Source organism: Catharus ustulatus, chromosome 4 (assembly GCF_009819885.2).
Source record: "Catharus ustulatus isolate bCatUst1 chromosome 4, bCatUst1.pri.v2, whole genome shotgun sequence".
Classification (NCBI taxonomy): domain Eukaryota; kingdom Metazoa; phylum Chordata; class Aves; order Passeriformes; family Turdidae; genus Catharus; species Catharus ustulatus.
The window spans coordinates 22,221,508-22,240,150 of NC_046224.1; the positions used below are offsets into that span (position 1 = coordinate 22,221,508).

Here is an 18,643-nt window from a genome sequence, read left to right on the forward strand (position 1 = left end):
AGCTTGCTGTATTTGCTGGCTTCTATACACTACCATAGACTGGGTGAAACCTGGGCCTTTGGCAAACAGTGGTACTCCCTCACCTTTCCTTTTACTAGCTTGATGTATGTGGGTGAACTAAATCAGTACCCTTTGTAGACTGCCTATGACAGTGAAAGGAAGAGGTTGCTCAGTGTCCCTACATCATAAAAGAAGATACTACTGGGAAAGGGATTTGTGCCTTGCTTCCTTTACCTTTTGTACAGTCCCAACTATTTACCTCCTCCTCACTCTAAAGAGGGAAAAAAACCAAAAGTTTGATCTTCCTACACAAGTTCAGTTTCCTTTATAAATGTATAAGGAAAAACATTTCTTCTTCCCTACACCTTGCTTGTATGCACACAGGGAGGCTTTCTTTTAGTAACTGTATTGGATAAACCACCTATTTTCTCATGCTGTCTCCTAAGAGCTGCACCACTGCTGGGCAGGGATCCTCAATCTCATTCATGCTTGCATCTGGTATTGTTTTCTATCTTACCTCTGCAATCTCTACTGCAGTGTGGGACAGTGCTGAATGTAGAACACAGCTGACTTTTGGTCATCTGAGTTATATTTCAGTTTGACTGTGATCAGGTCAACTCTAAATATCGGCCTAACCTGTACCTTGAGTTACATTTCCTGCTTTGACCCATGTAGCTTTTCAGAAAAGATAGAGCTAGTTCAATCTGATGTGTCCAAAACCAGATGTGTCCTATCTAGTGTTATGGGAGAGAAAAACTCAGTGTTACACTTCAGCTACAGAGAAGGGTACCTGTAAGCAAGGCTTGCTTAAAGAAGTCGTATTACCTGGTGTGCTGCCTTCTACAGCCCAGTGTTGTGGCTCCACCTCCATCATGAGGTCTATTTTTTCAGATTAGCATCCATCACATAACCAGATGCACAGGATCTCTTGATAAACCTTGACAAGTTTTAGAAAAACAAACTGTTCATTGCCTTTAAGACTCAAGGAAGTCAACTGCCTATTTACCCACCCTAGTGGTGAAATAAGTGTTTGGGAAGTGAAAGAGACCATGGTAGCACAGCATGTCTTCACAGGCCTCAAGTGAAAATTATACCCACAAAAGCTGCCACTGCAATTTTGCGCTTGGAACATTTTCCAGATCTCTTGTAGTTAACATTGTGGAATGTTTCAGCAGTGTTTGTAGTTATGAATGTAGGATGGAAAAGCTAGTCCATAATTTTTCTGCCCACTGTTTATAAATACCGTATGTTCCTAATGTGGGATTTTCTTTTTCCTTCCCATTGTCTTCTTTATATGATCTGAGTCAGATTGAGGCTATATTTTTTAATGTGTTTTATTTTATCGTGGGAGGAGATTTTTAAAATTGTATTTATTTGAGTTTGTCCATATTTTTCAGAGTTACTTCTACAACAATGACACTTTTAACTTCAACTATGCCCAAGCCAAAGCTGCAATGGGCAATTTTAGCGAAGCAGAAGAGGTATGTGTTCATTTTCTTTGAAAAACAGCAATGGAAACATTTCCCCCATATTCCTTTCTTTCCTTCCTTTTCTTCACCCAGATCTTCATGTTGGTTGAAAATAAGCAGGTTCTGTGGAACATCTTCTTCCCCTTCTTAGGGGAACTGAAACTCTCAGTGAGCACTATTCAGAAAAGATTATCTTGCTAATCTTATAATGTGAGGTATACAGGGAGTCATGCTGCTTGTGGTGCATCACAAGAGTGCTTGCAGCTACCTCTAATTGATCAAAGAATGGCCTCTTAATCAGATTTTCTACGCTTTGTCTGGGATCCCAGGCATTCTTTTTGTACAGACTGAGTAGGACATGCTAAGTAAAAGACTGAATAGTTAAAAGCTTCTAGTTGTCCCTAGAAATTTGTGTTTAAAAAGAAAATCTTCCTCTGGGATATGTGGGAGGAAAAGAGGAAGTGCTCACTATCTTATTCAGCAGCATTCAGATGCAGCTGGAAGAGATTTAACTTCTAAACCCAGTACTTTTTTATGTCTGTGTGCAGCAGAAACTTAATTACAACTAAAATATGCAAAAGCAAATAGCTATTATGAAGGTGGAAGCAACATTTTCCACAACACCAGAAAAGAAGACAAGCCACAAAAAAAAATCCCACATCACATAGTCTAAAGTGAATCATAAGTTTTGTTGGTTTGGGGTTTATGTTTTGTTTTGTTTTGTTTTTCCGGTCTTTCCAACTTTTTAGCTATCCAGATTTGTCAATAACAAAGAACCCCTGGTTTTACAACTTGACTCTCCACCCCCATCCCTACCCTCCCATCCAGCACCCTCACCCCTAAATTTCTGTGACCCAAAATTGCATCTCTCTTTAAGAAAAATATCCAAGACTGTGAGGAAAATGGATATATATTTCAATTTAACAAACTGTCAATTCACTTAGCCTCGTGAAAATCTTTCAAAACTGTGCTAGCAGGTTATGCTGATTCCTGAAACTCCATGAGAATGATAATACTATAAGTAAGTTTTAGCAGCAACTAGGCAACACAAAGAAACACAAAGTTGTAAACTCCTGTTAATCTACATTTTTCCTCTTGTGTTTTTAGAAGGTGTTCTACAGAAACTTGTGCTATATAGGTGATGCATTTAATACCAGAATTATATAATTACATTGATTCATCTGGCCTCATGTCTGATCTTGGGTTGTGATGACAGTTACATGTAAAGATCAGCCTTCCCCAGTGTCTCATAAACTTGTGAAACATATACACATGGCACTTACTAAGTTATTTAAAAGCATACCTCCCTGAACATGATAAAATAAAACATATGTTGAAGTGCTTCTTACAGTGATGATGGTGCTTTCTTTTCATTTCTTCCCGATTACTCCTTTTCCTCCCCCCCCTAAATAGGAGATCAGCAATATTTAAGCAATACAAATGTCAGTAATTGGTGTAACTCACTGTTGGTACATACATCTATTCCTGTAAAAGTATTTTGATTTTTGCCAGTAGCATCCAGTATAGTTACAAATATACTCGAGAGAGGCATAAATAGCTTTTTTTTTTTCTTTGAGCAAACCTAGAGTACATTTTAAAATGTATAACTTCCCACACACATCCCATTTTGTGTAGACTGTAACAAACCTGTATTTGTACAGTAAGGTACAAAAGATGAATGCCTTGCCTGAGAACCTTACTGAAACCGAAATGATTAGAAATGGTTCATTGCAGACCTGGAATGATCTCTGACACGTATGGAAGGAAAGTGTCATCCAAATGTGAAACTTCCAGTATTTCAAGAAGATGCTAATATAATTTCTTACATTGCTTTCTAAACAAACACATTCCAAATAGCTTTTCCCACAGGCCCAGTGTTCCTTTGTGCTGTTTGTGCTGCATGGCTGCCCACTGGCGCTCGTTCAGGGCAGGCCGCACCCTCTGCACAGCTTGGTGTTCTGAAGCTGCACAAGTCCCTTGACAAACAGGGCACTATGTGAATCCTCCACCTACTCCACACAGAGGGATGCCCCCTACACAGCATTGCATACCCAAACTCTTCTTGTGAGCAGTTGTGTGACTTAAACCCTTATCTGTGTGTTGAAATGAGGAAGGTTTGCCTTCTGTTTGTTTAAAAGTACGTGCATGTATAACCTTTTATTTTCCTTCTTCCTGCAGGTGTTCCTTTTGATCCAGAGTGAGAAGATAAAAAGTGATTTTGTTTACCTTAGCTGGCTGGCTCGCTGCTGTGAGTCACTTTACTCTCAACATTGCAGAATACAGATCCTCCTCTATTGCGTCAGTCTTGGCAATCCACTTTTCTAATTGAATTTAATGTTGTAGGTGGATTCAGGACTATGAAAGTGAAAAGCTGATTGCACTAGTTATAGTGTGGGTGGTTATTGCACCTTTCATACCTCTGGCTTTTATAAGCAATTACTGCTTCAGTGCAATGCTGTTATAGTATTGTCAATACAGCTTTGTCCTGACCAGTGACCCTTTTTCTTCTCAATTGTCTGCTCAATTGCTTGAGTGAAGACTTTCTGTCTTAAAAGTCACAACTCTGAAATGTGAAATGTTCAGAGTAAAACACAAAATAGAAGCATTCATACTGGTCAGACTCAAGGGTCTGTCTGCCTTCAAAGTTAGCCAATGTCAGATATCTAGGGAAGAGAGGAATCAGGCAAGCATGCACAGTATTTTTCTTCCTACCATATTACTCTACATGTTTTCCAAATTCCTGTGCCTGAGGGATATACTTTACAATCTCCAGCATGTCTTTTTCTTCCAAAAACTCTAAGAAGAGATCTTTCTTTGAATTTCTTTGAATCCAGGAAACTGTTGCTGTGTTTAGTATTCTATAGCAAATCTTATTTACTTTTTCTGAACCAGTTTTTAAAACACTGCAGAGTACACCTCAGTACAGAGATAGCTGCAGTGCCACATTCAAAGTAGTGTAGAAGTGGGCTTTTCTAAGGACTTGAGTCTGAGACTCCCTAGGCTAATTAGTTTTTCTTGCAGTGCCTCAATACAAAAATGTTTTCTTATCAAACCATTTTCAGCAGTTATACTGGAATGTAAATATGTGTGCTTTGGATGTTACGCCATATTGCAGATGTAGTAAACATCTCCTAATATGATCTTTCCAGACAGGCACATCCCACATAGGGATGCCTATCTATGGCTCTGTTTTAGGATGTGCCAGTTTATTTCCTTTTTAATTAAGCTGTAGTACTTGATTGTGTTTGAGTGTTCTTTATGCAGTTATCTTTTTGTGTCAAGTATGTAAATCACTAACAGATCACCTTGTAATACATTAATGTCAGAGTACAATTAGGGATTGAGTAGTAAACAATTCAGTGCTGAAATATTTCCAAGGGGCAAAAAGTACCATGCATTCTTTTGCATGACAGAATGTAATTTTTTGTGTAGTATTATATTAGTATTTATGCCAAATTCTTCTTGAAGAGAAGGTCAGAAAACATTGGATTAGCACAGAACTGCATTGCTCTAGATAGATTGGTGTTGGAAATTGAGAACTGGCTGTTTACTACTGTATATGGTACCTGGAATTGATGAGAGATAAATCCGACTTGATGTCTTGCTGCCTCCTAAATGAGAAGAATCTATAAATTCTGTGATTTGGTGTTACGTGTTTATTGTTGGTTACCACCCATTCAACCTGCAGTCTAAGTATAGATAGACACAGTGGACCCAGATACAACAAGCTAAACAGTCCCTCTTTTGAAAAAGCACAAGAGTGATCCTTATGTTAATAGCCAGGTACTCTCAGAGCAGCTGTTAAGGTTTGAAAAAGAAAGGACAACTTAAATTAATTTTCTTTTCTCCCAGTGTTTGAATGAGCCTGGAATTATGAATACCAACCATAGATTCAATAGAATGACTTCTTATCACCAGGAAATAGAACCTTTGTGTTTAAACACCCTAGAAGAATTTCTCCTCATCAAGATGGAAGATTCAGATTTGTTTATTTTTAGCTGTGTATACTAGTGGTGTCCAAAGTTAAAGACCAATGAAAAATTCTGGTCATATACACAAATTTAAAACCAACACAGGATCTCAGGAATTTAGAAACATTTTTTCTAGTAATGACAAGTTTTGTTATACTTAGAGGGGCTTCAGCCTTTGCCCTCTTCTTTTGATTTGTTACAAATCATGGGAATTGAATGTTGAGAGTGACGTGGGCACCAAGTACTAAAGACCTCAGTTTGGTGTCAATTAAAATTTTTTTGTGTGTAAGAACGCACAATCCTAAATCTTACCATATAAATGGATTGCCATAGTTCATTGTCCTGCATAAAAAACTTCCCTGATGCTTTCCATTCTGTTCCTTAATCACATCTGAAATCATGAGAGTTGTTTTTATTGCTTATCTATGAAGTATAAATTAAGATGTAAACACTATAATTATTTCTTTTGACACTGGGATTCTCTGCTGAATTGGCTGTTATCATTAGTAAGGCAGAAGATAAGGACAAGTTTCCCTTCCCAGCCTCATGCTCATGGCTGAGGCATTTACATTAAACAAAGAAATCCAGGAATATCTGTTCCACCTGCCACTGAATATTGTGGGTAGCATATTCTTTTCACAATTCCAGCCTTTTCTTGTTATTGCAGATATTATGAATAAGAAACCACAGCTAGCCTGGAAGCTTTATCTGAAGATGGAAACCTCAGCAGACTCCTTTAACCTATTGCAGCTCATTGCAAATGATTGTTACAAAGTGAGTTTTCTCTTTAGAGCTTGGTGTATGACATATAAATTCAGTGACTGTACCAACAGTCATTTTTTGATACTTTTTATCATTGTCATCACTAGTGAACTTTCTTTTATAAGGGCAGGATGTCTCATAATGTGAATGAGTTAGCCATGTGAATGAGTCAGTATTTCAAGCTACAGACCTTCTTGGTAGAGAACCCATTGATCAAAATGTTGGTAAATTACTGCATGCTTGAGCTATCAATGATAACAGTTGCTTGTCCTACTATGGATTCATTATAGGTAGAAACTGTTAACAGAAAAAAATCCAGCATAGATTCAGCAAGACACTTCATGCTGCTTGGTTTTTTTATTTTTTTTGGGGGGGGCAGTATTGTGTTTTCCTTAAAGTTTGTAATGGGAGAGACTCCTTGTGGTCTCAAAAACAATGTTGTAAAACTGAAATAATTATCTCTTGTACATCTTTCAAGTACCCAGTTACCATCACACTCTAAAAGTCTAGCTGCTCAAGCAAGTGGTTATGCCTCTAGTGTTCCCCGTAGATGTAATTTGTGAAAGCAAGTTGACAATCAGACCTCATGTAAAATACTTCTCTCTAGATAATTTAAAGTCTTACTTAAATCAATGGATTGCTTTGTCTAAATTATTTTCTAAACCTTCTTGTCCTGAAAAGAAGTAGCTCCACATTTTGGATTTATCTAGAGCTCTTAAAAGTTGCATTTATAGAACTAAATTTTTCAGCCTAATTATGTGTCTACATATGGCCATAAATGACTGCTCCAAAATTTTTACTTTGGTATTATAATTTATCTTTCTACACCAGCAGCCATTTATACCTCTTGAACTAAATGGCAAGGTCCATGTTGTGATTTTATGTGGCATTTTTCAGTTGTTTCTGAAATACTACATTATATTGGATGTCCACAGACAGCACCAGAGATGTAACTTAAGAAAGCAGTTGCATTAGGCTTTGCTCAAAAGAAAACAGAATGAGCATAGATGGAACAAGGTAAACAGTATCCTGAAAATTGGTGTAGCTGGATGCCTCGTTACTGTGCTGATAGAAATCGTTCAGTGAAGAAGTTGGCATGCAGGATTTCATGCTAATTTCTTGATGTGTTTTATGCAATAGCCTTATTATCCATATAGGGAACAGCATATGACTTGGGGTGAAGCATTTCCTAGATTTATGTCAGATGGAAGGAGAATATTAAACCTCTACCTGCTTAATGGAACTAGATCAGATACTAATTCGGATAGATCAGTATTCTAATTTTTCTTTTTAGCTGACACATCTGATAGTGTTCATACTCACTAACTTTACTCCCATATATTTAATTGTTTGCCAGTCACCAGTGCTTCAAATCAACAGTTATGTGAAGAAAAGAGAATTATTACTCATCCTGTAAAACCAGTGTTTCTCTGACTAAGGTTTCCAAATGTAGCTCCCACAGCCCGCACTTTTTTCTCTGCAGGCTTCCAGCTACCAAAGGACAGGAGGTTGTGCTCAATCTGCCTTCTGCGATCTCTCATGGGAAGATGCTAGTCACAAACAAGCCCTTCAGGCTTGCCCAAGTGGAGAACACTCATACAGCCCAAATGAGATATGCTATGATGACTTCAAAAGGCACAGTTAATCTGGTCACTCCTTTTGCATTGACTGTTGCCAAGCAATTTGCTTCTGGTTCCCAATTACAAGCAGAGAACCCAAGGCAGAAAAGATAGGGTACACACTGGATTTTCCTATGCTACAGAAAATTTGATATTCTGTCAGAGGTTTTGTATAGTTGGTATAACACTGGATAAGGTGTCTTGGGTTGCAAGTCCTCCAAACCAGGACATAAGGGCACCTCAAAAAGATATTATAATACCACCTGTTTCCCATCTCCCCAACTGCAATGTCCCTGTTCTGCGTCACTTGCTGCGTGCAGAAAAACAGGAAAATGCACATTGCTTCTACAACTTACTGCTGATTTCAGAAAACTGAACTCGGTGTTTTTAATCCCCTTCTGAAAGGTGGTCAGGAATAATGTTTCACTTTCTGTGCAGATGCGTCAGTTTTACTATTCAGCCAAAGCCTTTGATGTTCTGGAGAGACTGGACAATAATCCTGAATACTGGGAAGGCAAGAGAGGTGCTTGTGTGGGTGTATTTCAAATGATCTTAGCTGGCCGAGAAGCAAAGTGAGTATTCTGTGTTGTATCTGAATTTATTTTGCTCTTTTCCTATTTTCAGCTAGCTGTAAACCAGAACCATAATCTCAGCTTTAGGACTACATGTAATCTTCCAATCTTTTATTGACCTTTCAGAGAATAGGCACTCTGTCCAGAGGCTCCATATGCAGTCTTCAACTTGAAGTTTATCTTCCACACCAACAGTTATAGAATATGTGGTAAAGAATAATTTATGAGTAATCTGTGGACGATAAAATACCAAAATACTTTAGTCATCATCACTAGGAAAAGCTAGGTCATAAATGTAGTAGTATGTTCATGAACTGGGAGAAAACAACATCATTTCATGTTGATGATGTAAGAATGGAAAACTATCACATGACGTTTTAAGGTGCATAGAACAGAATTAAGGAAACATTTACTCAACACTGTAGGAAGGACATGATTTCTCTAAACAAAGACTAGATGAGACGGTGTTTTCATTAAAATTTTTCTTCTGAAGACACCATATCACACAAGTATACTTATTTGATGAAAGCTTAAAGGAAATCGTCTGTGTTACTGATAATTTTGTTTTCGGCCCATTTCACTGGATGGGGGAATGAGAGTAGTGCAGCTGTATTTAAGAACTGCTCCCTTGTGAATATTCTGCTGTGATGCCAGATGGCCATTGTCCTCTGGCCTAAGTTGTTTCCTACATGACTGGTAGGTGTGTATCTTGGCCTCTACACCTTCCTTCTATTCACTTCTCTGCTGGAATAATCTCATTAACTACTATACCTTTCAAATGTCCTTTTAGCAATCACTGCAGCAGATGCAGTAAAATACACATAACTTGCCTGTTTTTCAAAATATGCAATTAAATTCTTACTGTTAGCTAACTGGCAAACTGCAGTAGGATTTATATAGGTTTAATAATAATAGGTTTATTCTATTAGGAATGTTGATTTCTATGTTATTTGTGTTTATGTGTATTGTGTTATGTGTAAAGTGCATTGGCAACATTAAGCTAGATGTTGCCATACTAAAGACTAGCAAATAACATTGAAGATTTTTTTTGAAGGTTGGTTTGTTCTGGGGAACAATTTTGCAGGAGTGATGGTATGTATACAAATACACACATATGCACACACTAAACTAATTACGTTTTGGTGACTCTTTTTAACTTATAATTTCTTTACAATTGTATAAAAGACCTTTTTGTCAGTTGCTTTTTTCGTCTCTGGGATCATATCTAGCATGCATTTTAACCTATCCCAGCACTGCACATGAATAAACCTCTCTGTCTCAGAGGGCATGTTTTGTGAAATAGTTTGATGTGAGTAGCTTATTGTATCAGTTAGGTCTAACCCTCACTTAAATCTTTACTTTTCACATTTATAGAGAGACTCTGCGGGAAGTACTGCACCTTCTGAAGAGCACTGGTAATTCTCAAGTAGAATACATTGTTCGCATCATGAAAAAGTGGGCTAAGGAGAACAGAGTCCCTGTTTGAGTCAGTGTCACAAAATGAGCCAGGTGAGGTGATGTATGTCTGGCTGCAGCCTTGTCTTGGTTTCTCCTGTGCATTCTGGGTGTCTCCTTCCTTGCAGGACTTTAGGCATTCAAGCAGGTTGACCTGACTGAGAAAGTGTGTCCTGCAGTGAGATTCAAAACATACAGCAAGTTCGTTTTTTGGGGGTTTTTTTTAATTAAAACTTTATTGGTACTTTTTCTGTTGCACCACTCTATTACTCAAAGTTTCATTTTTTCAATGGTAGTTTCAACTGTCCATAAAATCAAAGTGCTCCTCAAATGTTCCCCACATTCCTCCACATGAGTTACTGCATGGTGTCAGGGTTTCTCCAGCAAGCCTTCTGGCCTCTGGAGAAGAATCATTGTTACGACTCAGACAAACCTACTTTGGCAGTAATGGAATGTGGTAAAAAGAGATGGTGACAGTGATATTACTAGGGTATCAGATAATACTAAAGACTTAACATAGAATCATATAATCATAAAATGGCTTGGGTTGGAAGGGACATTAAAGATCATATAGTTTCAGCCTGCCATGGGCAGGTACAGCTTTCTCTCAGAGCTGCTCAGGTCCCTCAGAGTTTTATGCAACCTGGCCTTAAGCACTTCAAGGGATGGGCCATCCACAACGGCTCTGAGTAACTTGTTCAGTGCCTCACCACCCTTGTAGTAAAGAATTTCTTCCTAATATCTAAGCTAAACGTAATATCGGTCATTTCCTCTTGTCCTGTCACTACATGCCTTTGTGAAAAGTCTCTCTTTAGGATTTTTATAGATTACCTGTCTGGGGTAAAATACAAACCATGTTCTGAGGAGTATCCTTTTCTGAATGAATTTCAGTTACCAATACCTTAATTTGGGGTTTTTTTGTCTAAGGATTGTTTTCTCTCTTATCATCTTTTTCAGAGCTTGGAGACTTACTTGATTGACGGTATTGTTCAATCTCACTTTGAAATTTAACACTCAAAACATTTATTCATGTTAATGTAGCTCACATGAGAACTGTAACAATCTGATGAATATAAAGATCTTTTGAATTATTTTCTTCAGCATTTACCACCATCCTGAGCAATATATTCATTATACTTTTGGATTTTGTATATTATACTCCACTGTATTTTTACAGAAAACCGTTCAGGGAATACATAATTCTAGGAGAAGGCAACAGTTGTAACATAAAAATGTGTTATATATTTGGTAGTAAAAAACATTTGTATATCATTTTTAAAAGGAAACTTTACATTTTATAAATTTGTAAAATACATAAGTATTTTTTATCATTTGAGGGGAATTCAGAGTACCATATTCTCTACTGTCTGTGCATTGATTAAAGCTCTGATTTGAATCTACAGTTGAATGTTGGATTGGTCTGTGTTGCTTCATACTGCAGAAGTTGAAATAGTATATTCATTTTGCTGTGGAAGAGGCAGGTTTGTGGCTGATTGTTAAGTGCATGTTCATTAATCAGTCAAAGGCAAGCCAATGGCCTTGGTCCTAATCTTATGATAGTTGGCTGAAACTAAAGCAGCTGCGTGTATGTGGAACATGCACACCTTTCTGCCATACAATGTGTCTGGTTTTACTGCTTTAAGCAAAAAAATGTGGGTATCATTGTTTAGGTGTCTAGAAGTACTCTGATAGTTGTGGTTACTTGTACTTAAATCTAGAAACTGATCGATCACACTAGCATCACATAGGCCTTTCAGCAGGGGCAATGTTACACTCTTTCAAAAGAGGTGTGAAAGGAGCAGTATTTTCACTGAAAGCAGTTACAAAACACTTTACTCTTGAACAGCAGTTTTCTTTTCCATATCATTTTAATTAACTTGGAAAGAGACTCAGAATGCAATTATGAATCTTCAAAAAAAGCTTCAAAAAACTATGTTGGTGACGTTGTAGCAGATGTTAAATGCATCTAATTACTCCCTTTATTGAAACTCAACCTGCAGGAGAGCTGAAGAGCGTCCAAATCCATTACAGACCATTTTACATGTTGGTTGAATCTTCTGAAATAAATGTGATGGCTTTACAGCATAAGGGCTTGGGGACCAATTTTAAATTCTCTTGTCTGTGACCAGGGAAGAAGTTTTTCTTTAAACCTCACCTTTATTTACTGTAGTCATATTGTCATATTTGATAGGCTAAATAACATGTGGTTTAGCACAGTGCATTTTATTAACTGATAATAAAGCTTTTATCATTTAAGATATAACAGGGGACTGCAGAGCTTTGCCCTGATGATGAAATTTTGAGAAGTGATGAAATCAGGTGTTCACAGATATGTAGGAACTATTAAAATGCAGAACAAGAAAAGTACTGGAAAACTAGTGTTTATTTTACCTTAGAAATACATCTAGAATGTGTGTTCCATTGTTTAATCTGAGGTCATATTCAAAGAACAGAGATGAGAAGTTGCTTTAGCTGATACAGATGTGAAAACTAGTAAAGAATAGATAAAATTTTATCCCTGCCCATTTCCATATTTCCCTAAACTGTGGAAATTTAAGTAGTCAAGGTATTCTAAATAGGATGGCTAGGAGTGAAGGTAGATGTGGAGGAAAACTAGAAAAGTGACCTATTCAGTAGCAGGCAGTGAAGAATGCATGTGCAGAGTCAGGGAAATGGGTAAATTTATTGGGTCAGGAGTAAGTGAATATAAAATTGAAACAGTGGCATTTCAGATAATGTAATGAAAGGAAGACTAAGGCAGAAAGAAATTGCTGCATCATTGTAATTTCATGGAAGAATATGGAAATTAGAGTTATTTCCTATACTCTGAATAAGCATCTGATTCTGGAAAAATAAGCTACAGAGAATGCACAGAAGGTACTGTGCTAGCAATCATAGCATTAATAATGACTAGTAGAGAAAGCCAAATCCCAAAGAGCATGTAATTGCTTTTAGTTGGGTGCTGACCATTCCAGATGGATAAAAAGGTCAACCTTGAATTAAACTTGTTAATACCTGAACAATAGCTTTGACAGTAACATCTAAGTGAATTTAACTGGAGGCAGCAAGTTCACTGTGAAAGAAGTCATGTCACATTACAGCTCAGGACTGTAGCAGGCATTTAAGTTTCTGTGGTTCCCTCAGCTGAAAGCTGGCTCATTGATCTTCATAAGAAAACTGTCTGAGTGTGAATGGGGAACTTGGCTATTAGGTAGTCAGACACAAAGTAAACAATTACAGTAGTTTCACGAATACAAGCCGCACGGAGTATAAGCCGCACTTCCGGTGCCTCAACAATGTTGCTGTCTTTGTCAATAGATAAGCCACACCCCGAATATTAGCCGCACTTTCGTTCGTAGCGAGAATCCGTGCGCAGCTTTCACAAATTGGCCAATTAGTAACAGGATCGCGGCATAGCGGGGTTTACTGGCTCGGGGCGGGGCCAGGAAGGCTCGGCCCGCTCATGGTTGCCGACGGGGCCGGCCGGGTGGTGCTGCAGCCGCCGCTGGGCTCGCTGGCCCCCCCTCTCCCGTCAGCACCGCCCCGCTGCTGCGTTTACTCGCCCTGCCAGCGGGCCAGCCGCCACCACTGCTGGCAGGCACGCCGGCCGCCCCGCTGCTGTGTCTACTCGCCCTGCCAGCGGGCCAGCCGCCACCACTGCTGGCAGGCACGCCGGCCGCCCCGCTGCTGTGTTTACTCGCCCTGCCAGCGGGCCAGCCGCCACCACTGCTGGCAGGCACGCCGGCCGCCCCGCTGCTGTGTTTACTCGCCCTGCCGGCAGGCCAGCCGCCGCCGCCGCTGGCAGGCACGCTGGCCGCCCCGCTGCTGCGTTTACTCGCCTGGCCGGAGGGCTGCCGCCGCCGCCGGGCTCGCTGGCCCCCCTCTCCCGTCAGCACCACCCCGCTGCTGCGTTTACTCGCCCTGCCGGCGGGCCAGCCGCCGCCGCCGCTGGCAGGCACGCCGGCCGCCCCGCTGCTGCGTTTACTCGCCCGGCCGGAGGGCTGCCACCGGGCTCGCTGGCCCCCCTCTCCCGTCAGCACCGCCCCGCTGCTGCGTTTACTCGCCCCGCACCACATTCGCTCGCCCCGCGCCGCGTTCGCTCGCCCCGCGCCGCGTTCGCTCGCCCGGCCGGCAGGGCTGCCGCCGCCGCCAGGCTCGCTGGCCGCCCCCTCCCGTCTGCACCGCCGCCGCGTCTGCTCGCCCTGGCCGGCACTGCAGGCCCCCGCACCGCCGGGCTCCCCCACGCTGCTGGCCCCGATTCTGCTGGGCTTCCCCCGCTGCCAGGCAGCCCCACCCGCCGGCCTTCCTGCTTCTGCCATGCTCCCCTGCACTGCTAGCCCCAGTTCTCCCGGGCTCCCCCGCCCTGCTGGCCCGGGCTCTGCCGCCCCCCCTGCCCCGCCCTGCTGGCTCAGGCTCTGCCGCCCGCCCCCCACACTGCTGGCCCCGCCTCTGCCAGGCTTTCCCACCTCAGCCGGGGCCGGCCGGGCTCCAGCTTGGCTTGGGGCTGCCGCGGGCTCTCACTTCCGTATTGGCAGCTTTTAGAATATTGTTCATGTATTAGCCGCCCTCGAATATTAGCCGCACTTCCAGGTTTCCACCAAACTTTTGGTCAAATTGGTGCGGCTTGTATTCGTGAAATTACTGTACCTAAATGGCTGTTGCTACCTGTAGTTTCACTATACATACATTGAAGAAAATATCTAGACTTTGCCCACTGGTTTACTGTTTAATCGTTTTTCCTCTATGTTATGTCCATAAGTAACTTCCACTCACTCTTTTTGAAGTTTCATTTCCAAATTGCCCTCTTCCCTTTCAATCTATTACACGGTCATTGAATAAGTAGACAATTGCATTAGTGTTACCAGTAACCTTAAAATCAAGTCATTAATCAGCTGCTAGATAAGCTGGCCTGACACTACGTAGTGAAAGATGGTAGATCTCACCAGTGCTGAATCCAGTAAGTAACTCAACCTACCAAAAAATATGTGACAGAAAAACTTAGGATTGTTAATTTGAAGATGGATAATGAAAAATCCATAGTTTTATTTTGAAAATTATTCAAATGGCTAAATCATATTTGCTTTTTTAGAAATTGTACTTAAATTCTAAATTCCACTTGTTTAGCCTTGTTTTCTAGTACTCAGCTCTAAACAATGTTCATCATTGCTGTTGGCCATTAAAGCCTGGCATTCTTTGGTTTGGTTTGGTTTATTGGTGGTTTTCTTTGGAGTTGTTTTTTTTTATTATTTTTAGGTATGTTCAAAGTGCAGCAAGTCAATTCTTATTTGTATGAAAGACAGCTTCCCCTGTAAAGATGTTTTGCAGGCTGGAATAATGGCAACGGATTGGTCAAGAGATTTTTTTTGAAAGCATGGCTGTTTAGCAGTGGGCATAATTTATCTCTATATGTAACATTGGAATATGCTTCTCCATAGTGCTGCTTGCTGTTCTGCATGGGTACTCAAAGACTGCATTCACCCTTTTTGCCATATTGTCATGGGGGAACCTTACATTAAACTGGTTCTTGGCTGGGACATATCTAGGATTTTTCCAGAACTGGTATTTTCCAGAATACAATCTATCTTTTGGAAGAGACAACCTACTTTTTGTTCTTCAAGAATACATTTTGTTCAGGTTGGCTTCGTTTTCCAGCTTATGCAAATCACTCTGCATGACTACTTATCCCCATTAATTGTGAGTTTGTTTCTCTGTAGTTATTTATTAGCAGTTTTACAGCTACATCTGGGTCATCAAGGGGTCTGTTGGATCCTCCATACTTCCAGGATCCTCAAGACATTGTTATTGCTGTCTGATGGCTGCTTTTCATCATGTGTCAGTCTCAACTTATTTAACATGTACCTTACAGATATGGAATTATGATGTTCTTTAAAATTACGTATATGATACATCAGAAATGTATGCGTTGCACTTGTAGGAACTGCAGTGTTCTTATATTCAGCTAAACTTGTAAAAGATCCATGTGATAGGAGATACTTCCCATTCATTCTTTATTAGATGAGCCTTTCAGCATCCCAGACTGATAGTCCAGTTGCTCAAGTCCTTTTGCATAATTTGAAACAACTCTTTTTTTGGCCTGCAATCACATTTAGCCACACACTAGAAGGTTACCTTTGACTTTGTAGAGCTTAAGCTTTCATTTGGAACAAAAGCAGGCATTTCACATTTCGGGGCAAGGGACAGCTCCTGAATTCCTTACAGGTCCCGCTTAATTGATGAGTTACACTAGCACCTATTTATAGATTTAAAAATAAAAGTAATGTCTATAATTATAGAGAGCTGTGACTTTTGAGAAGACACAGTGTGTTCTTCAAATAAAAAGAGAACTTCTGTTTCAATTCATGCTTACATGCTTGAATTGTCTTAGTTGCTCCACGTTGTATTATTCTTAGTAATTCTACAGAAGAATTTAAAATAATGCAGTAAATAAATAAATAATGGTCTTTAATATGTTTTTACAATAGATCTTCAAGACTGTGGGTCTCCAGTTATTTGAACAGGAAATATGCTGTCTCATAGTTTGTAGTGATTCTGAGATACAGCTGAATCAAACTAAAAAGTGGGATACTATGTATGCTCTTCCATGAACCTAGGAATTGCGTTGAGTTTTTTGCAGTTCTTAAACCACACTTTAAGCTGGTCCTGAACTGGAGATGACAGATGAGACTTAGACTCCATCTTGATCACTGTGAGCAATTTCCATGTGGTCAATTCTGTGAAAAAACACATGCAACAGCGCAGAATTATAAAAGGTAGCATTCTAAGAACATGTGTAATAATGTTGACCTTGTTTACATCATGTAGAAAAGAACCATGCTCTGATTCCAACGGCTGTATTGCTTATTGTAACAGCTACAATTTTCTTAGATAATGTTTTCCTTCTTAAGCATGATGGGATCATTATGCATGTCTACTCTAAAGCTGCTTGTAGTCTTTTTCTTGCCTTACATTAATGGGTGAGGCCATTATATGGGGAGCCATTATGTGACAAAACTCAGTATCTATTTTGCAAGCTGGTGAATTAACTCATATCACATGTCATTGTGTCTCATGAATCTGTGTGTGAAAGCTGTCTCTAAGAAAATGTTACAAAAATTAAATGATAGAACCTGATAAACCAAGCCTGGTACATTCCCATATTGATGATTATCCTAGTGTTTTCATTCTACCAGTTCAGTCTTACTTTTGTCTGACTTATTCATGATGCCACATGTGCTGAACTTAGTCATTACTGAACATACTGAGAAGCTGTCCATGTAAAATTGTGGTGTTTTCCCCCACCATTTAAAGGCAAAAGAGCTATTTTCCAGTCAAAACAAAGTAATTTCTGAGGCAAGCTTTACAAGACTCCTGACTCATTTAGCTAGTTATTCTCAAGCAGGTTTTATCCTGTGTCCACTTTTCGTTCTGCACATTCTCATTCCCTACTGTTTTCCCTTCCCGTCTCCCCGTTAATGTGATGGGCCTTGCCGGACTAGTGGACTACTGCTAAAGTACTGCTGGTTTGTACTTCTCCCTTCCTCCCCTTTCACCACCTCTGAGCATGACTTGCCTCACTCCCACTTCACAGGCATTCGAGGCAAGGTATTTTCAGATTTGTAAAATGCTAAGTCCTGTGGAAGACTAGAAATCAACGTGACCCTAAGAATAATCAGTCTCTTAAAACAGTGGGGAAGTGTTCAGTTAAGAGTAGATTGTACTATTACTTACCAATGTCAGGGGTAATTCTTTTAAGGTCAGAAAAATTACTTTTGAAATAGAACAGTTATACAGAAAATGTAGCTTGTTTTCACAAGCATTTCAGGTACGTCCACTCTTCTTTAAATTGTTGCTTCTATTGCTGCTATTCTACACTTGTTTTAATATGCTCAAAAAACTTCACATTTCATGTCTTCTCAAAATCCAACTTGAGGTGGAAAGAAAATAGTTTTAAAGAATTTCATTTGTCTATTTAAATTATTCATGTATGAAAAATCATTTTTCATATGTAATTTTTCAGATGCTATTTTTAATGCTGTGGCATTAATTCATAATAATTTTGTGCTGTGGCATAAAATCAAAATCAGCTTTGTGTTGAATCTGCAAGTTCAGTATGTAGTTAATTCTCGGTGATAAATATGTGCTTTGCTTTTTTGAAGGCAATTTGGCTTGGAAATAAAATCATGGAAGTATGAAAATGCTGAACTGCACATGCAAAATATGCTTCTGACTATTCTGATCATAAGCTTGTATGAATGTTAAAAATGTGGTAATTTGTTTATGCAATCACTCTCAGCTGTCTGTGATAATGTGCACTTATCTAGGTGTGGAATTTACATCAGTAAAAGCAGTTTCCAAAGTGCTGAGAGGCCTTAAAAAACTTGGTTAGGAAATTGGAGTTTTGGTAAAGTCTGACAGTGAAAGGAGGAACAAAAGAGAATAACATTTCTTCAAGGTCATAGCAAATATTATGTTCTATGTCTGAATAACTTTTAGAAGATTGCTTTGCCATTTACACATATGTATTACATTAAATTCTCCTTTTTGGGAGGATGAACGTTGTTTGACAGGTGTTGCCTGAACAGTAACTATAATAGTTTTAAATATATTACAGTATTTAATAAAAATAAGTTTCTTGTAATTATCACAATATTTATATTTCACTAAAAACCAGAAAATATCACTGTGGCAAGTGACCAAGGTTCCTCCAGCCAGCAGTCTGCCTGAGTCTGCTCTCAAGGACACCGGGAGTGTTTGTCTTGTACTAGGTCAGCACCCACAAGAGAAAACCTGAGTGA

The 18,643-nt window shown here is 39.6% G+C and overlaps 1 protein-coding gene across 5 annotated transcripts in view; it reads left to right on the forward strand.

The window, feature by feature from the left end:
• The window catches only part of TTC26 (tetratricopeptide repeat domain 26), a 57,388-nt gene that overhangs the window by 34,871 nt on the left and 3,874 nt on the right, over positions 1-18,643 (forward strand). For 2 of the 5 annotated variants that reach the window (XM_033057264.1, XM_033057267.1), the window contains 6 exons: positions 1,398-1,481; positions 3,648-3,717; positions 6,108-6,214; positions 8,260-8,393; positions 9,768-9,902; positions 10,806-11,248. In XM_033057264.1, the coding sequence (XP_032913155.1) occupies positions 1,398-1,481; positions 3,648-3,717; positions 6,108-6,214; positions 8,260-8,393; positions 9,768-9,879 (507 nt within the window). In that variant the 3' untranslated portion in view covers positions 9,880-9,902; positions 10,806-11,248. Of the gene's footprint in view, positions 1-1,397; positions 1,482-3,647; positions 3,718-6,107; positions 6,215-8,259; positions 8,394-9,767; positions 9,903-10,805; positions 11,249-18,643 lie in introns of those variants that run through there. The other 3 variants (XM_033057265.1, XM_033057266.1, XR_004417640.1) reach the window with 3 other exon arrangements.